Genomic DNA, 27,963 nt, shown 5'->3' with positions numbered 1-27,963 from the left:
GCTGAGGCTCCAAGCAGCTTCATTAGTCGTGTCTGAGTTTTCCGAGCGGCTCCTGAATGCATCAGCGCAGCGGCTCTCTGCAGGTTTTTATCCTCGACGCGGATCTGGCGGACAGGAGGCGGTTTGAGACGCAGAAATGGGAAACTCAGACACCAAACTTCACTTCAGAAAGGCGGTGATCCAGCTGACGACCAGAACTCAGGTCGGTTTGTGTTTTTTTTTTTAGAGCTGAAATGAAAAAAGCAACAAAAACCGCGTCTGTTTGCGCTTCAAACGCAGCTGGTGGAGATAAAGTTACCAGATGGCAGCAAGAAGTTCAGGTCAGATCACAGAAAGTGGAGAGAAAAACACTCCAATCAGAGCAGAAATGAGGATTTACAAGCAAAACACAAACATTTTTCCTAAAATGTTGATATTTATTCCGTTTTTCTGCAGATTTAAGGACCAGAAACGTTAATTTTAGATTTAAGACTCATTAAATTCTTCCTATTTAACGTTTATCTTGTAAAACGACGCTTAATTATCTTGAATTTATTGCATTTTGGAGTAAAAAATGCTGAATTTATCCTCCGTTTTCAGTCATCAGTGAGTCTGTGCAGCAGCAGGTGGATTTAAGGTGGAACTGAAGTGATATCAGTGAAACTGAAGCAGCTGCTCTGTGACTAATCCATCAATGTTTGGAGTCAGTTTTCAATCAAAGATGGTAAATATTTAATGTTTCTGCATGAAAACCTCATAGTCTTTGGTTTTACACTGTTTCACTGGACAAAATAAGACATTAAATCTGCTAGTTTGGGTTGTTTGTGGACGTTAAGACCAAAAATAGTCGATAATCTGAGAAACTAATCAGGAAATCGATCAAAATTAAAATAGTAATACAAACAACATTAATCAGTAAGGTTCCAATAATTTTTCAAGCAAAAATAGCAAATATTTGTGGATTTAAAGTTGCTAGTTTGGACTCTTTCCACTGCTTTGTGACATTTTAAGCACAAACGATCAATAATCTGTGAGATTATTCAGTTGATTAATCAATTAGTGAATTAATAGAAAAGTAATCAGTTTTTGTAAAGTAGAAATATTAAATATTTGATATTTTTACATGATATTGAACCTGAATTTCTTTTGTTTTTCACTATTTGTTGGACAAAATAAGACGTTAAAACTGTTATGTTTTTTTATTTAATGACCACATGATTAATCAATAATCTGAGAAACTAATCAGCAGATCAATAAATAATGAAAGTAATTGTTAGTTGCAGCAGAAATGTCAGTTTTTAGTTTCCTATGTGAGCTTTTCATTTTGAATTTGGAATCATTTTATGTAGATTGTTTTGTCAAACTGTTAAATTTGTAAATTAAGAGTTAAAACAATTAATCAATTAGTCAAAGGATAGATGATTAATCAGCTGCTATGTTGATAATCAAACAGTTTCTAATTATTTTTCAAACAAGTATAGCAAGTGTTTGAGGATTTAAAGCTGCTCATTTGGACTTTTTCCACTATTTTCTGACATTTTAAGCACATTTTTCAATCTTTTGCCCAAACAATTAATCAATTATTTGAGAAACTAATCAGCAGATCAATAAATAATGAAAATAACTGTTAGTTGCATCCGTACAGTGGATTTTTAAACCATTTATTTTGAATTCTCAGACATGTTTGTGCAGATTTCCATATCTGACTGTCAGATTCTTACATTTAGAGCTGAAATGATCGATCACTTCATCGATTAGTCGCCAAATGGAAAGTTAAGCAGCTGCTGTTTGGACAATCAGTGGATTTTTTAATTACTTTTCAATCAAAAATGATAATATTATTAAGATTTTTTGTATAATAAGTCACATTTTAAGGGTGATTCACTGTCTGTTGGACCATTTCAAGATGTAACTCATAAACGCGCTTAAAAATGATAAAACAAGAAGGTTGAAATCAACAAAAAAGACTCAAAAATTGACAAAATTAATCTTGCATCCTGATTTCATTTGACCTTATCATTATTATTCATATTATTTATTGTGGGCTAGGGTTAGCTGAAACATCGGCTGCAGGGTTGTGATTTTCCCGTCATGCTAAAACACTGATTCTCTGTGTTTCCTGATGTTTTTTGTCGTTTTTTTCTTTCCTGCAGCCCGTCGAAGCCTCAGACGACGTGTTCTGGGATCAGTTCTGGGCGGAATCCTCCACGGCCATGCAGGACGTTTTCGCTCTGGTTCCTGCTGCAGAGATCAGAGCTGTGAGGGAGGAATCGCCGTCCAACCTGGCAACCCTCTGCTACAAGGTAGTCGACTCAGAGGGATCAGAACTGAACGTTTTGTCCTCTTGTTCCTGTCATCAGTTTTTAATTTTTGGATTTCTGTTTTAGATCTATTAAACTGTGCACTTTGTTCTTGTCACTGGATAATTTATTTAATTATGTTGTTTTTTTTTAAGTCATCTCAGGGAAGTTTACATGGTCAGATCAAGATCTTCCTTCCTCTTGTCACCCCAACCAGTCGAGCCAGATATCTGCCTCGACTGGTTGGGGTGAGGAAGGAGAACAGTGAGAAACGTTAAATACAATAAAACAGAGAGGTTGATGAGGGCAGCAAGAGCAGTTTATCAAGAGAGAAGACTTCATAGGAAGCCTCTCAGCAGTAGCAACAAAACTATGGGATGGTTCAGTCACTTCTGTAGCCTAAACTATAAACTCTGTCAAAAAAGTGGCTTCATCTTTAATAGTAGAGACGGTTTTGGCCTCCTGAAACCAAACTGGGATCTGATCCAACAGAAAACTAAATGATCCACCTCCCTGTTTGTTTCTGGAAACTCTAAATTCTTGATTAGAACCAATTAAGTCCATGTCTACAAGGATCTGCCTGAGGTAAATGTCATTAATCAAGCCAAGTCTGCAAGAATCGTCCTAAGATTTGTGATTGCACTGCTTGACTGCAAGTACCTCCTCCAAAACAAAAGGTGCTTAGATCAATGCTTGGTATAAAGAGAGACTGTATCATCAAAGACAGTGTAATTAAAGTTTCGTTGATTTGTGTTTGCTTCCTATTAAAAGTGGCCAAACTCAGGGAGAAGTTCTAACTTCTCCAGATTTATAACTTTACAGTTTTGTTCAGTTTTCCTGATGAAACACGTGATTAGCTCAAAAATTCTGTTTTTATAGTTTCTTTGTCTAAAGATTGGTGTTCTTTAATCGCCTTTTTTTTAAAATCTGAAGATAAAATGTGTTAAACAGCATGTTTTAGGGTTCAGACAGTGTGGAGAAATATTTAAAATTTTATTCTGAAGGAGGAAGAGGCTGGCAGTCGGAGATGCACTCAGAATTTTACTTCAGTAACTTTCATACCTGTCTGCTAAATTTGGCCCCTCAGCAAAAATATTTAGCCCCTGACAAAAGACAAATGAAGTTTACGTGGAAACTTTTCTATAATTAGTTGTACGTCTGCTGCAGAATGGGGCCCGGTTCTATGTGTCAGGAGTTCCAGGAGTTTAATGAAACGCTCGCTGTAGCTCTCTGCACTGTCAGATGTTTGAGGCTCTGCAGGACGTCCCGGTTCAGATGTTGGTCGCTTTCAGCAGCTTTTGTTCGTCCTGGAAACAGTCGAGATGAAGAATGCAGCTGTTTGTTGTTCCCACACTGTGAACCAAAGGTCATTTATAGAAACACTGAGCAAATGAAGCAGAACAGAAGATCCCCAAAACGAGCAAGACACACCATTATTAACTTATAAAAGATTATAAAGTAAAAAAGCGACGGACAGGACAAAATCACGATGCATTAGGATGACCAAGCAACTAAAAATGCACAAAAAAAACTGTTGAGGAATCATGACTGCACTCTCCAGTTTCCTGAAATCGCCGGTTTCAAAATATACAATATATATAAAATTACAGCTGCAATAATTTACAGATGTTCAACAGAAAAGCAATCAATTCTTGTAGCAGAATCATTGATTTTGTCACATTTTTAAGGCAAAAATGTCAAATATTTGCTGGTCATATCTGAGGATTAGACGTATTTCTTCTTTGTACCTGGCAATAAACAGAATATTTTGGAGTTTAAGGCAGTAGAACTAATATAACCAGATATTTAAAGACCTTAGGAAATGAATTTTCTGACATTTTTGTACAAAACAATTAGAATCGAGCATTGATCTACAATAAAAATTATCTTTAGCTGCAGACCTAAACAACAGTTTTAAAGAGAAGGTTCCAAGGATACGTTAAATTCAGTGAGATTAACGTATCACACTGACATGTTGTTTTTCTATCCGGTTCTTCTTTTATTGTCATGTTATTGGAACATCTATCACCAGAAATTCCTTCAGGATTAATGAAGTTCTATGTCCTCCTGTTCCTCAGGCGGTGGAGCGTCTGGTCCAAGGCGCCGACTCCAGCTGTCCGTCAGAAAAAGAGCGTCAGATCGTGGTGAACTGCACTCGACTGCTAACCAGGATTCTTCCGTACATCTTTGAGGACGCCGACTGGAGAGGATTCTTCTGGTCCACCGTTCCTGGAGCTGGAAGGACAAAGGTACAGTCAGATGTTAGAGGAGGTTCAGGTACCAGAGAAAAGAATGTTCTGGTACAAGGAGGATAGGAAGTTCTTGTAACAGGACGACCAGAAATTATGGTTAAAAAGAGGACAGGAAATTTTGACACTAGGGGAACGGAAAATTCTGATACCAGGAGGACAGGAAGTTCTGGTACCAGAGAAAAGAAGTTCTGAAAGAATCTCTGAGGCTGTTTCTGCAGCAGTTGATTAGTCATTCAGGAAGCAATAATCAATACATTAAATTACAAACTCACCACAATGTGGGTTCATTTGAAGCTGTAGTTACATCTTCAATGTCTTTTCTGTTCTTTCTTTTTTTTTCATGACATGTATTGACTAATTTTAGAACAGATGAACCAAACAGGTGCTTAATCAATAGTCAGAAAAAATATCCTGACAAGGAAGTGTGTGTTTGCACCAAATTTCATGAAGTATCTCAGGGAAGAGTTCTACTACAGCTGGAAATAAAAGTAAACCAGCTGACCTTCTAGAATTAAACTTTTCCTGAGCATTTTACTTCTCTATAGTAGAGCAAATATATCCTGAATATTCCCGTGAACTGGTTCTTAGTGTCAGTTTGTATAAAGTGTGCTGGAAGCAGCAAACAGACGAACTTTATCCATCTGCAGACAGTTTGTAGAGTTGAATCTGTCAACTCTGGGCAGATCTAAAGCTCTTTGATATTTGCAGCCATGATGAAGTGATTTTCTGAGACCATATCCTCCTGTTCCTCCCCTTCCTCCCCCTGACGGCTGCCTCCTCTCTGGTTACCTGGTCTTCAGGGGACCACGATCCAAACACTGACCATATTGTATCTCCCCAAACCTCCAGGCCGGTAGCTGAATTAAGGAGGGATTGAATGTCGCTTAATGAAAGTGTGGGACTGAAGTAAAGAGCAGCAGGTGGAACCGACTGATGGGCTGTTTGGATAAATTCAGTCTGTTGATCTGCTGGAAACACTGACCTGAAAATATAATATGATACTGAGCCAAGTAATAAAACAACATTATGAGCTGAACCGTTATTTACAGCTGTGGAAGTAAACATCTGTAATGTTGATGCTGCTAATTGGTTTTGATTTATTGTGTTGAACTGTAATGTATTTAAAGACACACAACACAGCTAATTTCCTACTACACTAGCCAAAACAAGATAATGTTTAGTTGCTCCATAACCCTACAGAATATATTGCTGGGTGCTGCTTTAGCCTATACAAGGTAAGGTTAGCGTCCAAGTTTGCCAAAACAAAGTAACATGAGCCACTGTGTTAACCTAAACAAGAGAAGGTTAGCTCTTAAGTTTGCTTAAACAGGATACAGTTAGCTGCTACTAAACTGCTAATTTGCCTCAACAAAGCCAAGATTGCTGCTACATTAGCCTAAGCATGATGAAGTTACCTACTCCTTTAGCAAGTGTAATATTGACTTCCAAGTTAGCCCAAGCAAGATAAGGTTAGTTGCTAAGACAACCTAAACAAGACAATGTTAGCTGCTATGTTTGCTGCAGCAAGATCATGTTGGCCACTACTGTAGCCCAAACAAGACTATATTCATTGCTAGGTTTGCCTAGACAGGATAATATTGCTATGCTAGCCTAATGTTAGTCGCTACATTAGCTAAAATGAGACAATGTTAACCACTACTATAGGCTAAACAAGAAAACATTGGTTGCTACAGTAGCCTAAACAAGATGGTATTTACTGCTATGTTTGCCAAATCAAAATAAAATTAGCTGCTGCATTGGTCTAAACAATGTAGCGCCAACCTATATTTTTAGCTGGTAGTTAGTTTAAACCTGATAAGGTTAGCTATGAAGTTAGCCTGTAGTACTGTTTTGTGCTGTATTAGCCTAATCAGGGAAACGTTAGCCACTTCTTTAGCCTAAACAATATAATGGTTGCAGCTACTTGGCCAGCTGCTACATTGGCATAAGCAAGATTAGGTTCTTCAAAACAAGGTAATGGTAGGTGCTACTTTAACTTGAACATGACAATATAACTGCTACCTTAGTGTAAACAGGTCAACGATAGGCACTATGCGAGCCTGAACAAGATAATGATAGTAGCTGTGTTAGCCTAAATGTCAACCACCATCAAGGTAAGATAAGGTTAGCTGCTATGCTAGCCAAAACTAAATAATGTCAGTCAAAACGTTAGCTACTATTTTTGCCTAAATAGCCTGGCACAAAGTTTTGGTTCTTATAAGATCTTATGCTATCTTTAGATGGACCTTGAAGTACATAAAATTCATCTTTAAAATATTTACAAAGCAACACAAAACACCACAATTTATTTACACAGATACAGTTTGCCATAAATGAAACAGCAACAATAACCCCAGCTGATGTCTTTGTCCTGCAGCATTTGGATGAAGATGCCGCTGACGATGAAGCCCGACCGCTGGCTGAATCCCTGCTGCTGGCCATTGCTGACCTGCTCTTCTGTCCAGATTTCACCATCCAGAGCCACAAGAAGAGCGGCCTGGTGAGTCCACAATCCAAATGCATCGCAGTGTGACGGCATGTAACTTTAAGATGAAACTTTGCTAATGAACATGAACAAGATCAATGTTGGGAGAACAATCTTTGGTCAGATGAAGATAAACTTGTTGGGGTCAGATGGAGTCCAGCATGTTTGGTGTGAACCAGACCAAGGCTACCACAGTGAATGCATAGTCCTGACAGTGAAGCACGGAGGTGGGAGTGTGATGACATGGTGCTGCATGAGTGGAAAAGGTGTTGGGGAGTGGTGATATTTATAGATGCACCAAGAATGTCTGTGGATAAACCGAAATGCCGTCTGACAAGATGACTCCCAGTCTGCAGAGGCTTGGCAGTGGACATCTATTCCAGCTTGATGTCGACCCAAAACACAAAATCTCAAGAGTTTCTAAAGCTGAACAAACTGAAAACTACTTCCTGGACAATTCTGTGGCTCGGCTGGAATCCAGTAGAACACCTTTGTCACACAGTGATGTCACACATGACATTTGAGTCTTATAAATGATTCTCAAATTGCTGTTGTTCTTCCTTAAAGACTCTTTCAACAATAATAAGGAAGCCAGCTTCAGCAGAGTGTTTGCCTGGTTTTAACCCTGAACCGGCAGCAGTGTCAACACTTCACTGCTTGTATTAAAGAGGTTAAACCCTGTTATTCAGCCCTGCGGCAGCTCCAGTTAGTGCCGTTATCACCTTCACAAAACCCTCTCAGCCGGTAGCTCGGGTTAATGAGTGACTGTGAGACAGATGGAGGAGTGGCCATGTTTGAACAGGGTGGACACTTCTTAACTCTGCTCAGCAAACACTTGGGAGGCTGGAAGGTGATCTGCTACGACCTGATCGCTGCTTGTTCCTTGCCGTCACCCGAGGAAACGTTAAACTCCATGAAATTGTGCAGCAGGAGGTGGAAAATGTCCGGCGGCTGTAATTTGTTCCGACCTGCCTGTGTGACCTGTGAAGCATGAAGCTGACGTGCTCACAGAAATACTTTACAGGAGGATGATGAGCATCGTATTGAGTGTTTATTCTCAATGGGGATTTGGAGGGCAAAAGGCGTCAATCATGACTTTATATAGATGTTTACTCTCTACGTCTTTGTTGAAGTACAGCTTTTATTTAGCATGGATTGCAGACATATAGCTCCAAAGTCAATACTGCTTCACCAGAATACAGCAGCTGAAGACATTTTCATTCATTTACATTAGAAATACATTTGTAAAATTCTTCAGAAGCAGAAAATGTTCCCTAAAAGTAGACTGTTTACAGTCATAGTAGGCTTGAGGAAGAAAGTAGTTCAACTTGTATCACCTTAACAGGTGTCATCTGGTCTGGTCTGGTCTGGTCTGGTGTGGTCTGGACTGGACTTTGGCTGTGTATCATCTGGACTGTTATTGTATTGTCTGCTCTGTTCTAGCCTCGTATCGTCTGGATGACTATTGTATCGTCCGGACAGGTATCAAATCGTCTCCTCTGGCCTTGTATCATCTGGACTGTCGTATCCTATGGACTGGTATTGTGTAATCTGGGCTAAACTGGTATCGAATCATCCGGTCTGGACTTGTACTGTATCGTCTATTCTGGCCCCATGTCATCTGGTCTGGAATGGTATCCTAGTGTCTGCTCTGGCATCATGTCATCTGGTGTAGTATTATATGATCTGGTCTGGCATCATTTGGTCTGGTCTGGAGTGGCATTGTATTTCTTAGTCTGACCTTGTAGCATCTGGACTAGTAGGAATTTGTCTACTCTGGTATTGTGATGTCTGGTCTGGTGTCGTCTGGTCTGGACTTGTATCGTATTGTTTGGTTTAGTGTCTTGATGGCCTGTTCTGGTCTGATGTATCGTATTGTCTGGTATCATATTGTCTGCTGTGGTCTTGCCTCATTTGCACTTGCACTATATCATCTAATCTGGTATAGGTCTGGACTAATATCGTATAATCTGAGCTGGTATTGTATTGTCTGTTGTGCTCTGGCATTGTATCGTCTAGTCTGGACTGGTATCATATTGTCTATTCTGGTAGCTTATTGTCTATTCTGGCGTCATGTCATCAGGTCTGGAATGGTATCATAGTGTCTGCTCTAGCATCGTGTCATCTTGTCTGGTGTTGTATGATCTGGTCTTGCATCGTCTGGTCTGGATTGTCCTTAAATCATCTGCCCTACTCTAGACTGGTATTGAATCGTCCACTCTGGCCTTGTATCATCTAGACTGGTATTGTGTCATCTGGTCTGGTCTGGCATTGTATCGTCTAGTCTGGTTTGTATCGTCTGGTCTGGTCTGGTATCGTCCAGTCTAGTATCTTTTTGTCTGGTCTGGAGTTGTATCATCTCATCTAGTCTGGTATCGTGTTGTCTGGTCTGTTATCAAATCATTTAGTGTGGTATTGTATAATCTGATCTGGAGTAACTGCATATCGTCTTGTCTGGCCTTGTAGCATCTGGACTGGTATCGAATCGTCTACTCTGGCCTTGTATTCTCTCAACTGGTATCAACTCATTTGGTCTGGACTTGTATCTAATAATCTATTCTGGCCTTGTGTTGTCTAGTCTGGACTGTTGATTTATCTTCTACTCTGGCATCGTGTCATCTGATCTGGCATTGTATTATCATAGTTGGATAAATCTGATAGATTTTATCCAGAAAAGAAAAAATCTTTTACACAAAATTGTGTTCACTGGTCAAGTTTTTATTACTTCACCTTTTGTCTTTCATAAAATCCTGAATATTTTTTATTCATTGAAATAAAACAAAACAACGTCGGATCGTTTAGTTGCCCTGCTCAGATGAATGCAGTCCGTTGGTTTTCAGAGCTCGTTGGGTTTGGTCTGAGCAGTGGTGAACTCGTGGCTCGCTGCCCTTTCCTGTAAGTTCACTGACGAGAACGTCTTCAGCAGCTTGTTCCATGCTTTCATGAAGCTATCAGAGCCGAGGTGTTGCTGCTGATAGTGTCAAAGAGCTTAGTCCACTTATTAAACCACGAGGAGGTGAGAACAGAGTGTCTGAGCACAAAAAACCGAGGCTGAACAACTTTACAGGACTAACAAAGGAGTCTGGAGTCGATTAATTAAAAAAACTTTAGACCGAGTGTTAGACATTACAGTTTATAAAGGCAGTCGGCCATTAAAAACAGTAGAAGTAGGTCTCCCTGCATGTACAGTCAAACCTCTACAGATGATCCAGAATGCAGCAGCACGTCTGGTCTTCAACCAGCCCAAAAGAGCTCATGTCACTCCCCTGTTCATCTCCCTTCACTGGCTTCCAGTTGCAGCCAGAATTAAATTCAAAACTCTCCTCCTGGCTTACAAAACATTTACAAGAACGGCCCCAGCCTACCTGGATTCCCCGATCCAGGTCTACTCCCCTTCATGCCCACTTCGCTCTGCATGTGAGAGACGCCTGGTGCTTCCAGCCCAGCACGGCTCCATATCTCTAGCCAGACTCTTTTCCTCTGTTGTTCCCAAACGGTGGAACAAACTACCAAACTCTGTGCATTCTGCTGAGTCCCTTTCTACTTTTAAGAGACAATTGAAGACTCAGTTGTTTAGAGAACACCTAGGCACTTAATCTGACTCCACCTTAGGGGTAGAATAAGTCAGGTGGTCCACAACCCAGCACTTATTTAGCGCTGACAAAGTTGGAAAAACAGAAACACTTGAAGCACTTTTGCACTTACTGAAGGTTTTTCCTTATGTCTGAATTCTTGCTCGTGTTGTACGTCGCTTTGGACAAAAGCGTCTGCTAAATGAAATTGTAGAATTGTAGAAAAGCAAGAAATCTAAGCATAAAAACCACTAATTATTCAAAATGTTTTTTTGCTCGTCTCATTTAAGAATTAGCTGCTAATTCCTGCTTCAGAGGACTTGGTGGATTATTTCAGGTGTCTTCTGTCCTTCAGGATTCAGCCGAGGACGTTCGATCCATCGACAGCTGTGAGTACATCTGGGAGGCCGGAGTCGGATTTGCTCAGTCTCCTCCTCTGAACTACGTCCACGACCTGAACAGGTGAGGCCGTTTTCACCCGTCTGTGGGCTCGTTAACAGAAACCTGAGCGAGGATGTCTTTTATTGTCTGTCTTTACTGAACCAAACAACCACAGCTGTTGTCAGCTCAGTGAATCTGCTGCAGGTCATCTTTGGATTATTTTGACAGACATGGTGATGTCAGGCCTGATTATAGCAGGAATGCCCTTTAAGATTTACATTTAATGAAAAATCATGTAGCAATGTTGATGTTATTTTTGCTGCTGTGACAGTTTAAATATTGCTTTGTTCCCTGTTTGATTATTTGCTGATTAATTTCTCAGCCTTAAATGATGAAGAAAGAACACAAGATAAGTTTATAGACAAGTAAATGCACCTTTTATTCTTTTATTTTGGTTGGTTTTTCACTCTGTTGGCTCCCTACAGATGGATATAATTATAGATAAATGTGTATTTTAGCTTGTTTGTTTGCAGCCTCACAGAGCCAGTTAAAATATCTGAAATAAGCTGAATTTAATTAACATTTTCCTGACGTTTATCTGTCTTCTTTGTGTTTTGAGGACGGAGTTGCTGAAGCTGCTGCTCACCTGTTTCTCTGAAGCCATGTACCTGCCTCCTTCCTCTGACAGTAAAACCCTCAATCCCTGGGTCTCCTTCTTCTGCTCCACAGAGAACAGGTACGTTAGAAATGATGTAAATACATGGAGTAAATATAAATACATGGAGGTAAATATAAATACATGGAGTTAAATATAAATACATGGAGTTAAATATGAATACATGGAGTTAAATATGAATACATGGAGGTAAATATGAATACATGGAGTTAAATATGAATACATGGAGTTAAATATGAATACATGGAGTTAAATATAAATACATGGAGTTAAATATAAATACTTGGAGTTAAATATGAATACATGGAGTTAAATATGAATACATGGAGGTAAATATGAATACATGGAGGTAAATATGAATACATGGAGTTAAATATGAATACATGGAGTTAAATATGAATACATGGAGGTAAATATGAATACATGGAGTTAAATATGAATACATGGAGTTAAATATAAATACTTGGAGTTAAATATGAATACATGGAGTTAAATATAAATACATGGAGTTAAATATAAATACTTGGAGTTAAATATGAATACATGGAGTTAAATATGAATACATGGAGGTAAATATGAATACATGGAGGTAAATATGAATACATGGAGTTAAATATGAATACATGGAGTTAAATATAAATACTTGGAGTTAAATATGAATACATGGAGTAAATATAAATACATGGAGGTAAATATAAATACATGGAGTTAAATATAAATACATGGAGTTAAATATGAATACATGGAGTTAAATATGAATACATGGAGGTAAATATGAATACATGGAGGTAAATATGAATACATGGAGGTAAATATGAATACATGGAGTTAAATATGAATACATGGAGTTAAATATAAATACATGGAGTTAAATATGAATACATGGAGTTAAATATGAATACATGGAGGTAAATATGAATACATGGAGGTAAATATGAATACATGGAGTTAAATATGAATACATGGAGTTAAATATAAATACATGGAGTTAAATATAAATACATGGAGGTAAATATGAATACATGAGGTAAATATGAATACATGGAGGTAAATATGAATACATGGAGGTAAATATGAATACATGGAGGTAAATATGAATACATGAAGTAAATATGAATACATGGAGGTAAATATGAATACATGGAGGTAAATATGAATACATGGAATAAATATGAATACATGAAGTAAATATGAATACATGGAGGTAAATATGAATACATGAAGTAAATATGAATACATGGAGGTAAATATGAATACATGAAGTAAATATGAATACATGGAGGTAAATATGAATACATGGAAGTAAATATGAATACATGGAAGTAAATATGAATACATGGAGGTAAATATGAATACATGGAGGTAAATATGAATACATGGAGGTAAATATGAATACATGGAGGTAAATATGAATACATGGAGGTAAATATGAATACATTGGAGGTAAATATGAATACATGGAGGTAAATATAAATACATGAGGTAAATATGAATACATGGAGGTAAATATGAATACATGAAGTAAATATGAATACATGGAGTAAATATGAATACATGGAGTTAAATATGAATACATGAAGTAAATATGAATACATGGAGGTAAATATGAATACATGAAGTAAATATGAATACATGGAGTAAATATGAATACATGGAGGTAAATATGAATACACACGTGGACAAAATTGTTGGTACCCCTCAGTTAAAGGAAAAACCCACAATTCTCACTGAAATCACTTGAAACTCACAAAAGTAACAATAAATAAAAATTTATTGAAAATTAAATAATCAAAATCAGCCATCACTTTTGAATTGTTGATTAACATAATTATTTAAAAAAACAAACTAATGAAATAGGGCTGGACAAAAATGATGGTACCCATAACTTAATATTTTGTTGCACAACCTTTTGAGGCAATCACTGCAATTAAACGATTTCTGTATTTGTCAATGAGCGTTCTGCAGCTGTCAACAGGTATTTTGGCCCACTCCTCATGAGCAAACAGCTCCAGTTGTCTCAGGTTTGATGGGTGTCTTCTCCAAATGGCATGTTTCAGCTCCTTCCACATATGTTCAATGGGATTCAGATCTGGGCTCATAGAAGGCCACTTTAGAATAGTCCAACGCTTTTCTCTCAGCCATTCTTGGGTGTTTTTGGCTGTGTGTTTTGGATCGTTGTCCTGTTGGAAGACCCATGACCTGCGACTGAGACCAAGCTTTCTGACACTAGGCAGCACATTTCTCTCCAGAATGCCTTGATAGTCTTCAGATTTCATCGTACCTTGCACACTTTCAAGACACCCTGTGCCAGATGCAGCAAAGCAGCCCCAAAACATTACTGAGCCTCCTCCATGTTTCACCGTAGGGACAGTGTTCTTTTCTTCGTATGCTTGGTTTTTGAGTCTATGAACATAGAGTTGATGTGCCTTACCAAAAAGCTCCAGTTTGGTCTCATCTGTCCAAAGGACATTCTCCCAGAAGCTTTGTGGCTTGTCAACATGCATTTTTGCAAATTCCAGTCTGGCTTTTTTATGAGTTTTTTTCAGCAGTGGTGTCCTCCTTGGTCGTCTCCCATGAAGTCCACTTTGGCTCAAACAATGACGAATGGTGCGATCTGACACTGATGTACCTTGGCCTTGGAGTTCACCTTTAATTTCTTTGGAGGTTGCTCTGGGCTCTTTGGATACAATTCGAACGATCCGTCTCTTCAATTTGTCATCAATTTTCCTCTTGCGGCCACGTCCACGGAGGTTGGCTACTGTCCCGTGGGCCTTGAACTTCTGAATAATATGAGCCACTGTTGTCACAGGAACTTCAAGCTGTTTAGAGATGGTCTTATAGCCTTTACCTTTAAGATGTTTGTCTATCATTTTTTTTCGGATGTCCTGGGACAATTCTCTCCTTCGCTTTCTGTTGTCCATGTTCAGTGTGGTACACACCTTTTCACCAAACAGCAGGGTGACTACTTGTCTCCCTTTAAATAGGCAGACTGACTGATTATGTGTTTGGAAACACCTGTGATGTCAATTAAATGACACACCTGAGTTAATCATGTCACTCTGGTCAAACAGTTTTCAATCTTTTATAGAGGTACCATCATTTTTGTCCAGGCCTGTTTCATTAGTTTGTTTTTTTAAAATAATTATGTTAATCAACAATTCAAAAGTAATGGCTGTTTTTGATTATTTAATTTTCAATACATTTTTATTTGTTACTTTTGTGAGTTTCAAGTGATTTCAGTGAGAATTGTGGGTTTTTCCTTCTTTAACTGAGGGGTACCAACAATTTTGTCCACGTGTGTACATGGAGTAAATATAAATACATGGAGTAAATATGAATACATGGAGGTAAATATGAATACATGGAGGTAAATATGAATACATGAGCTAAATTCTGAGTTTAAAGAGACTTTCATGGAGATTTTATGATTGGATTAACTTTATAGTTCAAGTACAGTTTTTATTTTACAGCTTTAGTTACTGTTTTCTTTATAAATGGAGATTTTAGGTACAGCTGATGTGATGAGCTGCAGGTTGTTGTGACTGTTATGAAAGTGAATTTTTCAGCAGTTTTTGGTCAGTTTTAAGCATATTTATTGTCATTTTCCTTCTTTGCAGTTGTTTGACGTCTCTCTTGAACGTTTTGTGCATTTTTGTGGTTATTTTTTTCCCTATTGCTGATTGTTTTGTGTCTCTGTGATTGTTTTGTACATTTTTATGATTGTTTTGTACATTTCTGTGGTTGTTTTGTGTCTTTTGTGGGCCCTTTGTCTCTTTGTGGTTAATTGTGCATTTTTATGGTTGTTTTGTACATTTTTGTTGTTGTTTGTGTACATTTCTGTGGTTGTTTTGTGTCTCTGGTTGTTTTTTTTGTCTTTTTGTGTGAGTTTTGTCTCTCTTTGTGGTTGTTTTAAGCCCTTTATGACCATTTCGTAGTTGTTTTGTGTCTCCTTGAGGTTAATTGTGCATTTTCGTGGTCTTTTTGTACATTTCTTTGATTGTTTTGTGTCTCTATGGTCGTTTTGTGTCTTTTTGTGGATGTTTTAAGCCCTTTATGACCATTTCGTGGTTGTTTTGTGTCTCCTTGTGGTTAATTGTGCATTTTTGTGGTCTTTTTGTACATTTCTTTGATTGTTTTGTGTCTCTATGGTCGTTTTGTGTCTTTTTGTGGATGTTTTAAGCCCTTTATGACCATTTCGTGGTTGTTTTGTGTCTATGTGGTTCTTTTGTGTCCCTTTGTGGTTATCTTATGCGCTTAATGATCCTTTTTGTGGGTGTCTTGTGTCTCTGGTTGTTTTGTGTCTATTTGTGACTGTTTGTGCCGGGTTGTTGCATGCTGTTATCATTTTGTGGTTGTTTTATGGTTGTTTTTTGTCTTTGTGTTTTCATTTTGATTCCCTGATTTTTTTTTTTGTCCATCTGTTTGTGATTGTTTTTTGACTCTGTGGTTAGTGTCTGTGTCTTGTTTTCCACTTTGTGGTCTTCTTGCGTCTCATTCTGATCATTTCATGTGTCTCTGTAATCATTCTTCCTCCCTGCAGTTGTTTTGCGTTTCTTTGTGGTCATTTTACATCAGTTGTTAGTCCTCTCTGTGGTTAATCTGAAGTTTTCTTGAGTCGTTTGAATCATGCTTATCCTTCCTATGATTGGTTTTACAGGACTGCTCTATTCTATTCTTTTCTCTCCTACTGGCTGCCAGGTTAAAGTATACCAGAGTTAATGTTCACCATATTTGGACCAGGAAAATATTGCAGGATCTTGTTCCTTTGGCATTTCTTTCATGAGGGCATCCAAAAGCTGCAGAAAAGTCAATATTTTCACATTTCTAATCCGACCAGAGCTTCCTGCAGGTATCTACATGTAGAATGTTTTTAGCTTGTCGCTGCCGGTCCAGGTCCTGAGTGTCGACATGTTTCCTGGCAGGAGAAGCTGCCTGAGAGTCAGAGAACAATAAGTCTGTGGTGGTAGGTCAGAGTAGACTACAGGGTAGGGCTGCACAATTATGGCCAAAATGATAATCACGATTATTTTGATCAATATTGTAATCAATATTATTAATCACGATTGTTCATCATGTTAGGGAAAATGTCTGTATTTTTATTGCGCTACTTTGAAGCAAACAATATATGAAGCGTTTTCAGTGCAAAGAACTCGACAGTTGTGATTTCCCTCTCTATTTTCCCCCGACATTTTTCATACAGAGTAGATAACACCACTTTGAAGAAACGCACGAGGGGATCACATATCTATTGTCCAGTGTTCTGACCATTTTTCTGAAGCCCTCGTTGCTCGCTGTATTTATTGGACACATGTCTTTGGCCAAATAAAACGATATTGCGTCCGTTATCTCTGTGTGTCTTTGGGAGGTAGCTGGATACGGTGTTGCCGGATGCAGGGTCGCTGTAATGGTTGTCTGGGTTGCCGCTGGACATGGACGGGGATTTTGTGATTCAACATTAGCTTTAGCCTTCATGCATTCCTCGTATTTGCGTTTGTGATGTTTTTTCAGATGGTTAAATAGATTAGTTGTGTTACTGTGCGGGGCAGACACAACTCTGCTACACGCTTTACATGTGACTTGTTCTTGTTTAACGTCACTTGCCCTGAATCCGAAACAAGTCCAGACGATGGATGTTGATCCGTTTCGAGGCACTAGCTCCTCACCATGATGCTCCTCGTCTCCAAATGCTGCTGTACTTTCTTCGCTCTCATCAGTTTAGTCCACTGAGTGATTTGAGGCTGCTGCTGCAGGGTGCGCTCGCTTGTTATTTAGGTAGTTTAATGTGTGTTCGCCTCCTGGTGGTTGGCTGACTCCTGGTTGACAAGGCCCTTGATAAGATATGCACCAGAGCCCGCATTTTAAATGTAAACATCAGCAACGATCAGGTTAATTTAATTGTGGCAGCCAAAATCGTGTTCGTGATCAAAATTCGATTAATTGTGCAGCCCTACTACAGGGGTAATAACTGCCCTTCAGCTGGGCATTAACAGGACCACCCATCCATCCTGCTGACCTCCAGCGTGTCTCCTGTTGTCCAGACATGCTCTGCCTCTCTTCACCTCCCTGATAAACGTGGTCTGTGCCTACGATCCGGTCGGCTTCGGGTTCCCCTACAACCACCTGCTGTTCTCCGACTCCCGCGAGCAGCTGGTGGAACAATCCATCCAGATCCTTATCGCCACGCTGGAGCACGAGGCCTTAACGGCCTCCAGCGCCGCCCTGCAGGCCCTGGACGAAGCTACAGCACCCCCTACTGGCGAGGAGCCAGAGGTACACCAGAGTGTGGCTGGATAGAATTCATTTTATTCCATTATTGTGCTGCTTTTCAGTCATTTTGTGTCTTTGTGGTCGATTTGTGTGTTTTTGCTGTAAATTTGTGTCTGTTGGTGACTGTTTTTTGTGCTCTGGTTTTAGTTTGTTGCTTTATGTGGTCATTTTGTGTCTTTATGTTGTTGATTTGTGTCTGTTTTAATTCTGTCTCTTTGTGGTCAGCTCTGTTTCTTTGGTTTAATTGTGCCTCTTTGTGATATTTTGTGTCTCTTTGTGGTCATTTTGTGTCTCTGTGGTCATTTTGTGTCTCTTTGTGGTAATTTTGTGTCTCTTTGTGGTCATTTTGTGTCTCTTTGTGGTCATTTTGCGTCTCTTTGTGATCATTTTGTCTCTTTGTCCTCATTTTGTGTCTCTGTGGTTATTTTGTGTGTCTTTTTAATCATTTTGTGTCTCTTTCTGGTCTTTTTGTCTCTTTCTGGGTTTTTTGTGTCTTTTTGTAGTCGATTGTGTTTGTTTGTTTTAATTTTCCCTTTTTGTCATCATTTTGTGCCACTTTTTGGTCAGTTTGTGTCTCTTTCTGGTCTTTTTGTGTCTCTTTTTGATCATTTTGTGTCTCTTTCTGGTCTTTTTGTGTCTCTTTGTGGTGTGTCTTCTACCAGCCCCTTCAGACTTGAGGTGAACCCACAGTGTGAAAGAATAATTAATTTTGTTCAGTTAAAATAAAACACCAACTCTTATTGAATCTGGTGTTTTGCAGCCGACTGGACCTGATAATCTCTTTGTGAATTATCTCTCCAGGATCCACAGAGAAGAGGTAATAGAAGATCCAAACATTTACCTGTAAACCGTCTGCAGCAGGTTTAAGTTTGTTTCTTTGTCTTCATCAGGATCTGAGCTTCATCCTCAAAGGTCTTGCTCGGCTGCTCAACAACCCTCTGGTCCAGACCTACCTGCCTCGATCCACCAAGAAGATCCAGTTTCACCAGGAGCTGCTGATCCTCTTCTGGAAGTTCTGCGACTTCAACAAGGTCTGAGGCTCCGTTTGCGTTATGTTAAACAAACAAACATCATGGAGGAGCTTCTGGAGTCAGTTAAACATCTGTAACAGTGCAGAACAGGATCTGAGTTACAGTGACTTTAGAGAACTTAGGATTGATTAGCAAAACTGGCTCTTCATCTCTTTGAATGAATGATTTGTTGCATTGTAATTTTTCCTCTTTGCGATTGATTTACATCGTTTCTTGTCATTTTGCCTCTGTGGTTATTTTGCTTTCTTTTTAGGTGTTTTGTGTCCATTTGTGGACTTTCTTTATGTTTCTGTTGGATGATTTTCTCTCTGTGTTTATTTTGTGCCTCTGTGGTTGTTTTACATCCATTTGTTGTCATTTTGCATTTCTTTACAGTTCTTTTATGTCTCTTTTTGGTCGTTTTGTCTTGTGGTTGTTTTGTGTGTCTTTGTAGTTGTTTCGCATCTCTTTGTGGTTGTTTTGTGTCTCTTTTTGGTTGTTTTGTGTCTCTTTGTGGTTGTTTTGTGTCTCTTTTTGGTTGTTTTGTGTCTCTTTGTGGTTGCTTTGTGTCTCTTTTTGGTTGTTTTGTGTCTCTTTGTGGTTGTTTTGTGTCTCTTTGTGGTTGCTTTGTCTCTCTTTTTGGTTGTTTTGTGTGTCTTTGTGGTGGTTTTGTGTCTCTTTTTGGTTGTTTTGTGTCTCTTTGTGGTTGTTTTGTGTCTCTTTTGTGATTGTCCTGTCTCTTTTTGTGGTTGTTTTGTGTGTCTTTGTGGTTACTTTGTGTCTCCTTGTGCTTGTTTGTTCCTCTTTGTGTTTGCTTTTCATCTCTTTGTCATCATTTTGTGTCTCTGTCATCAATTGGTGCTTCTTGGTGGTTCACTTTGAGGTTGTTTTTGGTCATTTTATTAATATTTTTGTTTATTTTTTTACATTCAATGTCTCCATGTGGTCGTTTATTGTCCTTCTGTAGTCATTTTATGCCTTTTTGGTGAATTTATGTGTCTTTTTGGTCATTCTTCCTTCCTGCAGTTGTTTTAAGCCTCTTCATGGTCATTTTGAATGTCATTATGGGGTTTTTGTGTCACTTATTGTTTTGTCACTTTGTGATCATTCTTTGAGTCATTTTATGTTTCATTTTTTACATTTAGTATCTCTATGTGGCTGTTTAGTAGGCTTCTGTAGTCATTTTGTACCTTTTTGGTGGTTTTATGTGTTCTTCCTGCAGCTGTTTTCAGCCTGTTTGTGATCATCTTGAGTGTCACTGTGGTGGTTTTTATGTCACTAACTCATTATTTTGTTATTGTGTGATTATTTTACGTCATTGTTTGATAGCTTTTCCTCCCTGTAGTTGATTTGTGTCTCTGTAGTTTCCGCATTAAGCTCAATAAATGTTGTTGATGCACAGTAGCACAGCGTCAGAAGATATTGTAGGATATTAATCTACTCTGACTACAAATCTCTCATGGATTCAGAATAAATATTAGTTTTAGATCATTTTTGCACTTCTGAAATGTAGACGAGTGCATCATGGGATTGGTGAAGAGTTAAAGCTTCAACACGCTGACTTTGTTGTATTTGTGTGTGGTAGAAGTTCCTGTTCTTTGTGCTGAAGAGCAGCGATGTTCTGGACGTTCTGGTTCCCATCCTGTTCTACCTGAACGATGCCAGAGCAGATCAGTGTGAGTCTGAAACGTTCTGGGCTAAAAATCACCTCACAGATCCTCCTCATCTGATTAAAAACTCTGCATTTGTGTGAATCTGCAGCTCGTGTCGGCCTCATGCACATCGGCGTCTTCATTCTGCTGCTGCTCAGTGGAGAGAGAAACTTCGGAGTCCGTCTGAACAAACCGTTCACCCACCGAGTGCCCATGGACATCCCAGTGTTCACAGGAACCCACGCTGACCTGCTCGTCGTGGTGAGAAGATTCTGATGCATGGAGGCAGATTTACAGTATTTTAACTTTAGAAAAATGAATACAGAATTCCCTTTAAATAAGTTCATTGTTTATTTGTCAGAATGCTAATAAAGACATCATTATTTATGTTGCACATTCTAAACAACCAAAGTACTGCAGAGCTGATGTGTTAATGTTAATTTCTTAGCTTAGTAGCATGCTAAGTTCAACATGTTAGCATTACACATTAAATGTTACAAGATAAACATTAGCATTAATATTCAGTAGTTGTACACATGCTACGATATGTTTTAGCCGCAACATTTAACTTCATAAAAGGAAAATGAAGCACATTTGCACACAAAGTGCACCAGTGCTAACATGCTAACACGCCAATGTGCTAACATGTCAAATGTGACATGCTAACATTGATTTCATAATAACTCACTTCTTCAAGTCAAAGTATTTTGACGTACTAAACATATGTGCTAAACATTAGCATTTTAATCCGTGAGTCTTACCTCTAATATATTCTAGAAGTTGCATGGTAGTTTTATGTCACTTAGCATGTGTTTTTGGGTAATTTTGCATCTCTTTGTTGACGTTTAATGTATCTTTATCATATTTTGTGTCTGCCTGTGATGTTTTAGTGTCTTTCTGAGGACATTTTATGTTTCTTGGGTCATTTTGTGACAATTTTTGCTAACTTTGTGTCACTTTTTGGTTGTTTTGTGTTTCTTTTTGCATCATTTTCCGTCTCTTTCTTTGTTTGTTTTTTGTCTCTTTGTTGTCATTTTGCTTCCCTTTATGGTCCTTTTGTGTCCTTTGTTGTTGAGTTTATTTCTTTGGACTTTGTTTTGTCGGTTTTCTTTACTTATGCCATCATTTATGATTCAGTTTTTGGTCATTTTATAGTGTTTCGGTGGTCATTTTGTGTCTATCTTTTTGTTTTGTGTCTTTTTGTGGTTGTTTTACATTTCTTTGTTGACAGTTTGTGCCTCAGTTGTCATTTTGTGTCACTTTGTGCTAATTTAGTACGTTTGTGTTGATGTTTAATGTATCTTAGTCATATTTTATGTCCATGTGTGGTTTTATAGTGTCTTTTTGAGGATGTTTTCTAGATTTCTTGGGTGATTTTTCGACAGTTTATTGTCACTTTGTGTCATTTTTTTTGGGTCGCTATGTGCCATTTTCTGTCTTTCTTTGTGTTTTGTGTCTCTGTAGCTGGTTTACATCTATTTGTCATCACTTTGTGTCTCTGTTGTCATTTTGTGGTAATTTAGTGTCTCATAGTGGTCTTTTGTGTCTTTTTGTGAATGTTTTGTAGGATTTTTTTGATCATTTCGTGTCTTTTGTGGTTGTTGTTTGCGGTCAGTATTGTACGTCTGTAAATAAATGCATCCTCCACTGTAATTATTTGTTTTTCTTCTTCATTGTTAGATTTTCCACAAAATTATCACCAGTGGACACCAGCGTCTGCAGCCTCTGTTCGACTGTCTGCTCACCATCATAGTGAACAGTGAGTATCAGTCAAATGCTGCCACCTGCTGGAGGAGATAAGGAACTATTTGGATTGTTGTTGGCCTGTTTGTGCCTCCACAGTTTCTCCGTACCTGAAGAGTCTGTCCATGGTGGCGGCCAACAAGCTGCTGCACCTCCTGGAGGCCTTTTCTACGCCCTGGTTCCTCTTCTCAGCCCCCAAGAACCACCATCTGGTCTTCTTCCTGCTGGAGGTCTACAACAACATCATCCAGTACCAGTTTGATGGTGAGGACACTCAGGTGAGCTCATCAGTAAAACATTTCTCGGTTCAGTACATTAAAAATCTAAACTCTCCTCTCAGGAAACTTTAATCTGGTTTACGCCATCATCCGGAAGAGAAACGTCTTCCACCAGCTGGCCAACCTGCCGTCGGACACGGCGTCGATTCAGAAAGCTCTGCAGAAGAAGAAGAAGTCTGGGATCTCCAGGACCAACTCCACAGAGAATGGATCCATGGAGGGTTCCAAACCGGCTGTACCTGCAGAACCCGGAACCCTCAAAGCCAGTTTAGAGGCAACTCCAGGTGGGTCAGATCATCCAACCAGCAGCAGCTATTTAGGAACTCTGAGGGTCATTTTATCAGAGTTTCTGTTCAATAACTGTACAGTAAAAATAGGGCAGAACTTCACTGAAAACCTATGAGATGTTTACTTATTTTTGGACGATGGTTCTGAAATGTCTGTAGTTTGGTCCTTAATGTGAGAAGATGAATGTTAGTACCTTAGCTTAGATTAGCATTAAGACTATAAACAGAGGAAAACAACCAGCGTGAGTCTGCCCGATTGCACAGACAGAAAAATTTTACTTTTTAAATACTGAGCTTTAGAAGTACAGAACAGAATAACCAAACTGAAAGAAAACGACCACAAAGACATGTAGAAACACCAAATTACTAACACAAAAAGACCATAATCTGTTCCAAAATAATCAAACTGAGACACTGAATGACCATGATGACACACGGAACAATCAAAAAGAGATGTAAAACAGTCATGTAGATATGACAAAATGAGAAAAATAAGACACAAGCAACCATTAAGAGATGCAAAAAGAACCAAAATGAAAATAATCAGACACAAAACAAACAAAGCAAGACATGAAGCAACCATAATGGCACATGCAATGATTATGAAGAGATACAAAATAATCCTATTGAGACTCAAAAGGACCAAACTGAGACTCAAAACAACCATTTAGCAATGAACGACACACAAAAAACCCTAAAATGACACACAAAATAATCAAGCAGATGGAAAAGCGACAAAACTGAGGTGCAAAAAAATCAAAATGGGACACAGAACGACCATAAAGACACACACAGTGACTATGAAGGGACAGAAAACAATCCAAATCAGACGCACAAATGCCAAAATGAGATGCAAAACAACCATAGAGAGACACAAAATTCTCATAAACCCACACAATTTGACCATAAAGATATTGAAAAACTAGAAAGAAAGTCACGTAATCATTACAATAGGGATGCAAAACAAGAGGGAGGCATCACAAAACGGCTACGAAGCATTTAAAATGAGGCAATGCGCTCTTGTTTTGTAGTCTGAGGGTTTGTAGGACAAGTTTTGGCCTTTGTACATGTTAAAGGTGGTTCATTGTTTTATAACACATCAGGACTAGTGGTTTCCCTCTGTTACACCCCCTGTCAAAAGTTTTAGGACACCGTCTCATTCAAATAAAGTAGAACCTGTCCTACAACTTTTGACAGGGGGTGTATATGCAGTCAGAAGAGTCTTTGAACTCCCAACAAGAAAGTCAATATTAAATGTGTAACGTTTCCTTTATTGTCCACATTGATGAACTCGTCTCCCTGCAGGCTGACAGAGTTGTGTCGTTTTGTTGTGTGTTGCAGGAATCGATAAGATCACAGAGAAGTCTCAGGTGAGTGTTGATGGTACGATGGTCGCTGTTCCTCCTTCAGATCCTCCTCAGACGCCTTCAGACAGAAACGTCGGAGCTGCAGCCAGCGACACCGAGTCCAACTCAGAGAGAGACCACGAGGTAAATGAGACCAGCCATCACTCAGAGTCAGTTCAGGGGTTTGTTTCTGGAGTTAGAGCGTTTCATTCTGCTGTCAGGTCAACCACACGGAGCCGGAGGCAGCGAGGAGCCGACTGTCCAGCGTTTCGTCGATGGCGGCCTTCACAGCTAGTCCAGACTGGGTGAGGACGGCTCTTCTGCTCCTGAGCTTCTTCTGATCTCTGCTGGTTTCTGTCGCGTGACTCTTCGTCTTCTGCCTGCTCTCAGGTGTCGTCATGGAAAGCCAGACTTCCTCTGCAGACCATCATGAGGCTGCTGCAGGTTCTGGTTCCTCAAGTGGAGAAGATCTGCATCGACAAGTAGGAAATTACACGACTTTTAAAGCAAAGCTCAAAAGGATAGCGGGTAGATCTGTCAAAGTACTTGAATAAGGAAGATACTATAATTAACTGTAGACCCATTAAACATCTAATTTCTCCAATTTGTAGATTATTTGCTAATAATAGTTCTCAGATCTATGTTTGTATGATGCAGACATTAGTTTATTTCACATGCAAACACACTGTAGACGAGAAGTTTTTTTTTTGCTCTAATCTGAGTTATTTAAGATTTAGTATCTGCTGATACCTAGTTCCAATCTGATACGTCTTTGCTAGATAATACAAACTTTAAATGTTGTATATTAAGTGTAGTACCTGGTTGCTCTTATTGTGTGATGCTGTAGTGACCAGATGCGATTGTCATTTCAATGTTGACAAGAAGAGTATTGTTGGGGATTAGCTCGTAAACACACACCAAAGTACAATAAAGAGGCACTGAATAAACTGAGACACAAAGGAGTCAAAAAGTGACACAGAACTGCAGAGATCAGAAAAAAGACCATAATGAGACACAAACATTTAAAAATGCAAAATGACACACCAAAAACAATCAAACACAAAATGACACAGAAACCAAAGAGAAAGCAACATAGAGCGATGAATACATCATAAATGATCAAAATGAGACATAAACAACCATTCAGAAATGCTAAATAACCAAAACGACTCACAAAACAATCAATTTGACACTAAATGACAAAAAATGACACACAATAAAAACAGGCATCAAATGACTATAAATGGATGGATTTTGATCAAAATCAGGCCCCAAACAAAATGGCCATATAAGGACACAAACTGACCCCATTATACCTTGTCTGTGTTTGGATACCATTTTGATGCCACTTTCCATAAAATACACGCCTCAAGTATTCTAGATCAGCACCAAGCAGAGAGCATTGTGGGGGTTTAGCTGGTAAAGGGACACCATGACAAAGACTTCTGTGAGTCTTACTGATCTCCAGCCAGCACCTACGGGGCGGCATGGCTCAGTGGGTAGAGTGGCCGTCTTGTACCCAGAGGGTTGCTGGTTCGATCCTCGGCCCGTCATGCTCACGTCGAGGTCTGAGCAAGACAACTGACCCCTAATTGCTCCTGATGGGTCGTGGTTAGCGCCTTGCATGGGAGCTTCCGCCATCAGTGTGTGAATGGGTGAATGTGACGTATCTTGTAATCGTAATCATACGTTTATCATTATATACATGTTAAATCAGACCAGAATCAACTATGATGGCACATTTATATCCCAGTTTCATAAGTAACTGCTACCTCTGTAATCCATATCATATCATGTGTTAAAGTAGAAACATCAGCGCAGGACAAATGTCTACTGAACTCAGCTCGTAAAACAAATGAATCACTGATAATACTGCACTTATCAAGAATATTTTGAAATGTACACCTGTCTAACGACATATGTAAACAAAGGATTGGGCTCAGGTTTGTGCAGATACTGATCAGTTAAGCTGTCCTGATCAGACATTACGACTGTAGATGCCGTCGTCCACCCGTTCAGCTCATTTACATCCAGGTGAGATGTGAGATGTTTGTCGTTGTTTTTAGGGGTTTGACAGACGAGTCCGAAATCCTGAACTTCCTGCAGCACGGTACGCTGGTCGGCCTCCTGCCGGTTCCTCATCCCATCCTGATCAGGAAGTACCAGGCCAACGCCGGCACCGCCATGTGGTTCCGCACATACATGTGGGGAATCATCTACCTGCGGTAAACACGCCTGTGGCAAATCAGCTCTGGTTCATCAAAAGAACATTTTATATAACCTCTTATTCCTCTACAAATGAGGCCACTTTTACTACTTATGTTTCTCATTACAGATACTAACAGTCTACATTCAGATGAATATGAGCAGTGATAGTTCTGGTTTCAGTTGTCTACAGTTTTATTCTAACTAATCATGATTGTAGTTCAAGTTGTCTTTTGTTCTGCTCAGTTAAACACATCGGTCTTTTTAAGTAAAGTTTGAACTGACAAACATTGTCAAAATGCAGATACAGGGATGTTAACATTGAGTTCTGGCTCTGTGAAAAGACAAAGCATATTTCTTTTGTTACGCTGGAAACTACAGAGAGAGTGACTTGTTTTGCCAATTTACTATGGCTCTGCAGCTGTAACTGCATATCACAGGTTGTTTTAGCCGCATGTCAGAGCAGCCTGAAGTCAACATTCTCATAAATTTTGACCACTAGTCTCTGATAAACGAAGCTGTAGTTCTGCACAACAGTTCACATTAGCCATAGTGACGATAAAGATATCTGCAGCTATTATTCTGACTTATCCAGACTGTTTTTGCAGGTATCTTTAATCGTAAACAATGTAACAATATTGTATTTTAATTTCAGAAAGTCAAACTGGACTACTAACTGTTTTCTGTACAAACCTGTAGTCTGTTACGGTCACATTTAAACACTGTTTATTCCAATCAGAAATATTTTGCTGTTTTTCTTGAATCTTAACAAAGGCTCATCTTTTGCTGCAGAAACGTGGATCCTCCCATCTGGTACGACACCGACATCAGACTGTTTGAGATCCAGAGGATTTAGAGGAGCTGCTGAGTGGATTCTGTTTGTTGTCTTCACTCACAACAGCAACAATAAACATGGAAGTTTTCCTCCTCATGCCTGAACTGTGACTAAAACTCAGAAGAACATCTCAGTCAGCTTACACAAATATTTAGGATATCATAAACCTGATACACTCATGACATCTACTGAACATTAATTTATCCATTTTGCCAACAATACGAGTATTTTAGGTGATAAAGTGAAGTATTTACGCATGACAGCATGTCAAACTCTTCACCTCCAATCCAGACTGTAAGTATTCAGTTTAAAATGTTCTTCAGGTTCTGTGCTGCAGCACATTCAGCCTGAAATAAAACAATGACTCTACATTAACGTGCCACGACTCGGCTTTATTTTAATGGGTTGACTTCAGTTTACAAAGAACTGTACAGGAATAATAAAGTTTAGAGGTTCAAAAGGAATTCATCACCCCTGAAAATGTCTCATTTTAGTTTTAGATAATGTACAAAGGAGTTCACATGTGGCTGAGAAAGGTTTTATCAACTGAAAGTAAAGTGAGGATGTCTTTCAAAAACAATTTCCTCACGATATTGGAAATATGTGCAATATGTGATATGGGTGTCAAGAACTGCGATATCAATATATGTTGGATATTAGTGCTGTTCAGTGGTGGATCTTCCATGGGGGCAGGG

At 39.0% G+C, this 27,963-nt stretch overlaps 1 protein-coding gene across 1 annotated transcript; it reads left to right on the top strand.

Annotated features, from left to right (window-relative positions):
- Positions 1–73: 73 nt before the first annotated feature.
- hid1b (HID1 domain containing b) lies at positions 74–27,639 on the top strand. The gene is made up of 19 exons (XM_022211863.2): positions 74–202; positions 2,133–2,282; positions 4,358–4,528; positions 6,909–7,031; positions 10,944–11,050; positions 11,589–11,705; positions 17,684–17,915; positions 18,673–18,729; positions 18,803–18,943; positions 20,508–20,598; positions 20,684–20,835; positions 22,255–22,333; positions 22,417–22,581; positions 22,658–22,879; positions 24,224–24,372; positions 24,450–24,533; positions 24,619–24,710; positions 26,295–26,453; positions 27,226–27,639. Exons 1-19 carry the CDS (start codon positions 137–139, stop codon positions 27,287–27,289), a joined length of 2,421 nt encoding a protein of 806 aa, XP_022067555.1. The 5' UTR covers positions 74–136; the 3' UTR covers positions 27,290–27,639.
- The last annotated feature ends 324 nt before the right edge of the window (positions 27,640–27,963 follow it).

Source organism: Acanthochromis polyacanthus, chromosome 19 (assembly GCF_021347895.1).
Source record: "Acanthochromis polyacanthus isolate Apoly-LR-REF ecotype Palm Island chromosome 19, KAUST_Apoly_ChrSc, whole genome shotgun sequence".
Taxonomy (NCBI): Eukaryota; Metazoa; Chordata; class Actinopteri; family Pomacentridae; genus Acanthochromis; species Acanthochromis polyacanthus.
Note: the sequence above shows the minus strand (reverse complement) of the source record. Positions and strands in the feature narration are given on the sequence as shown.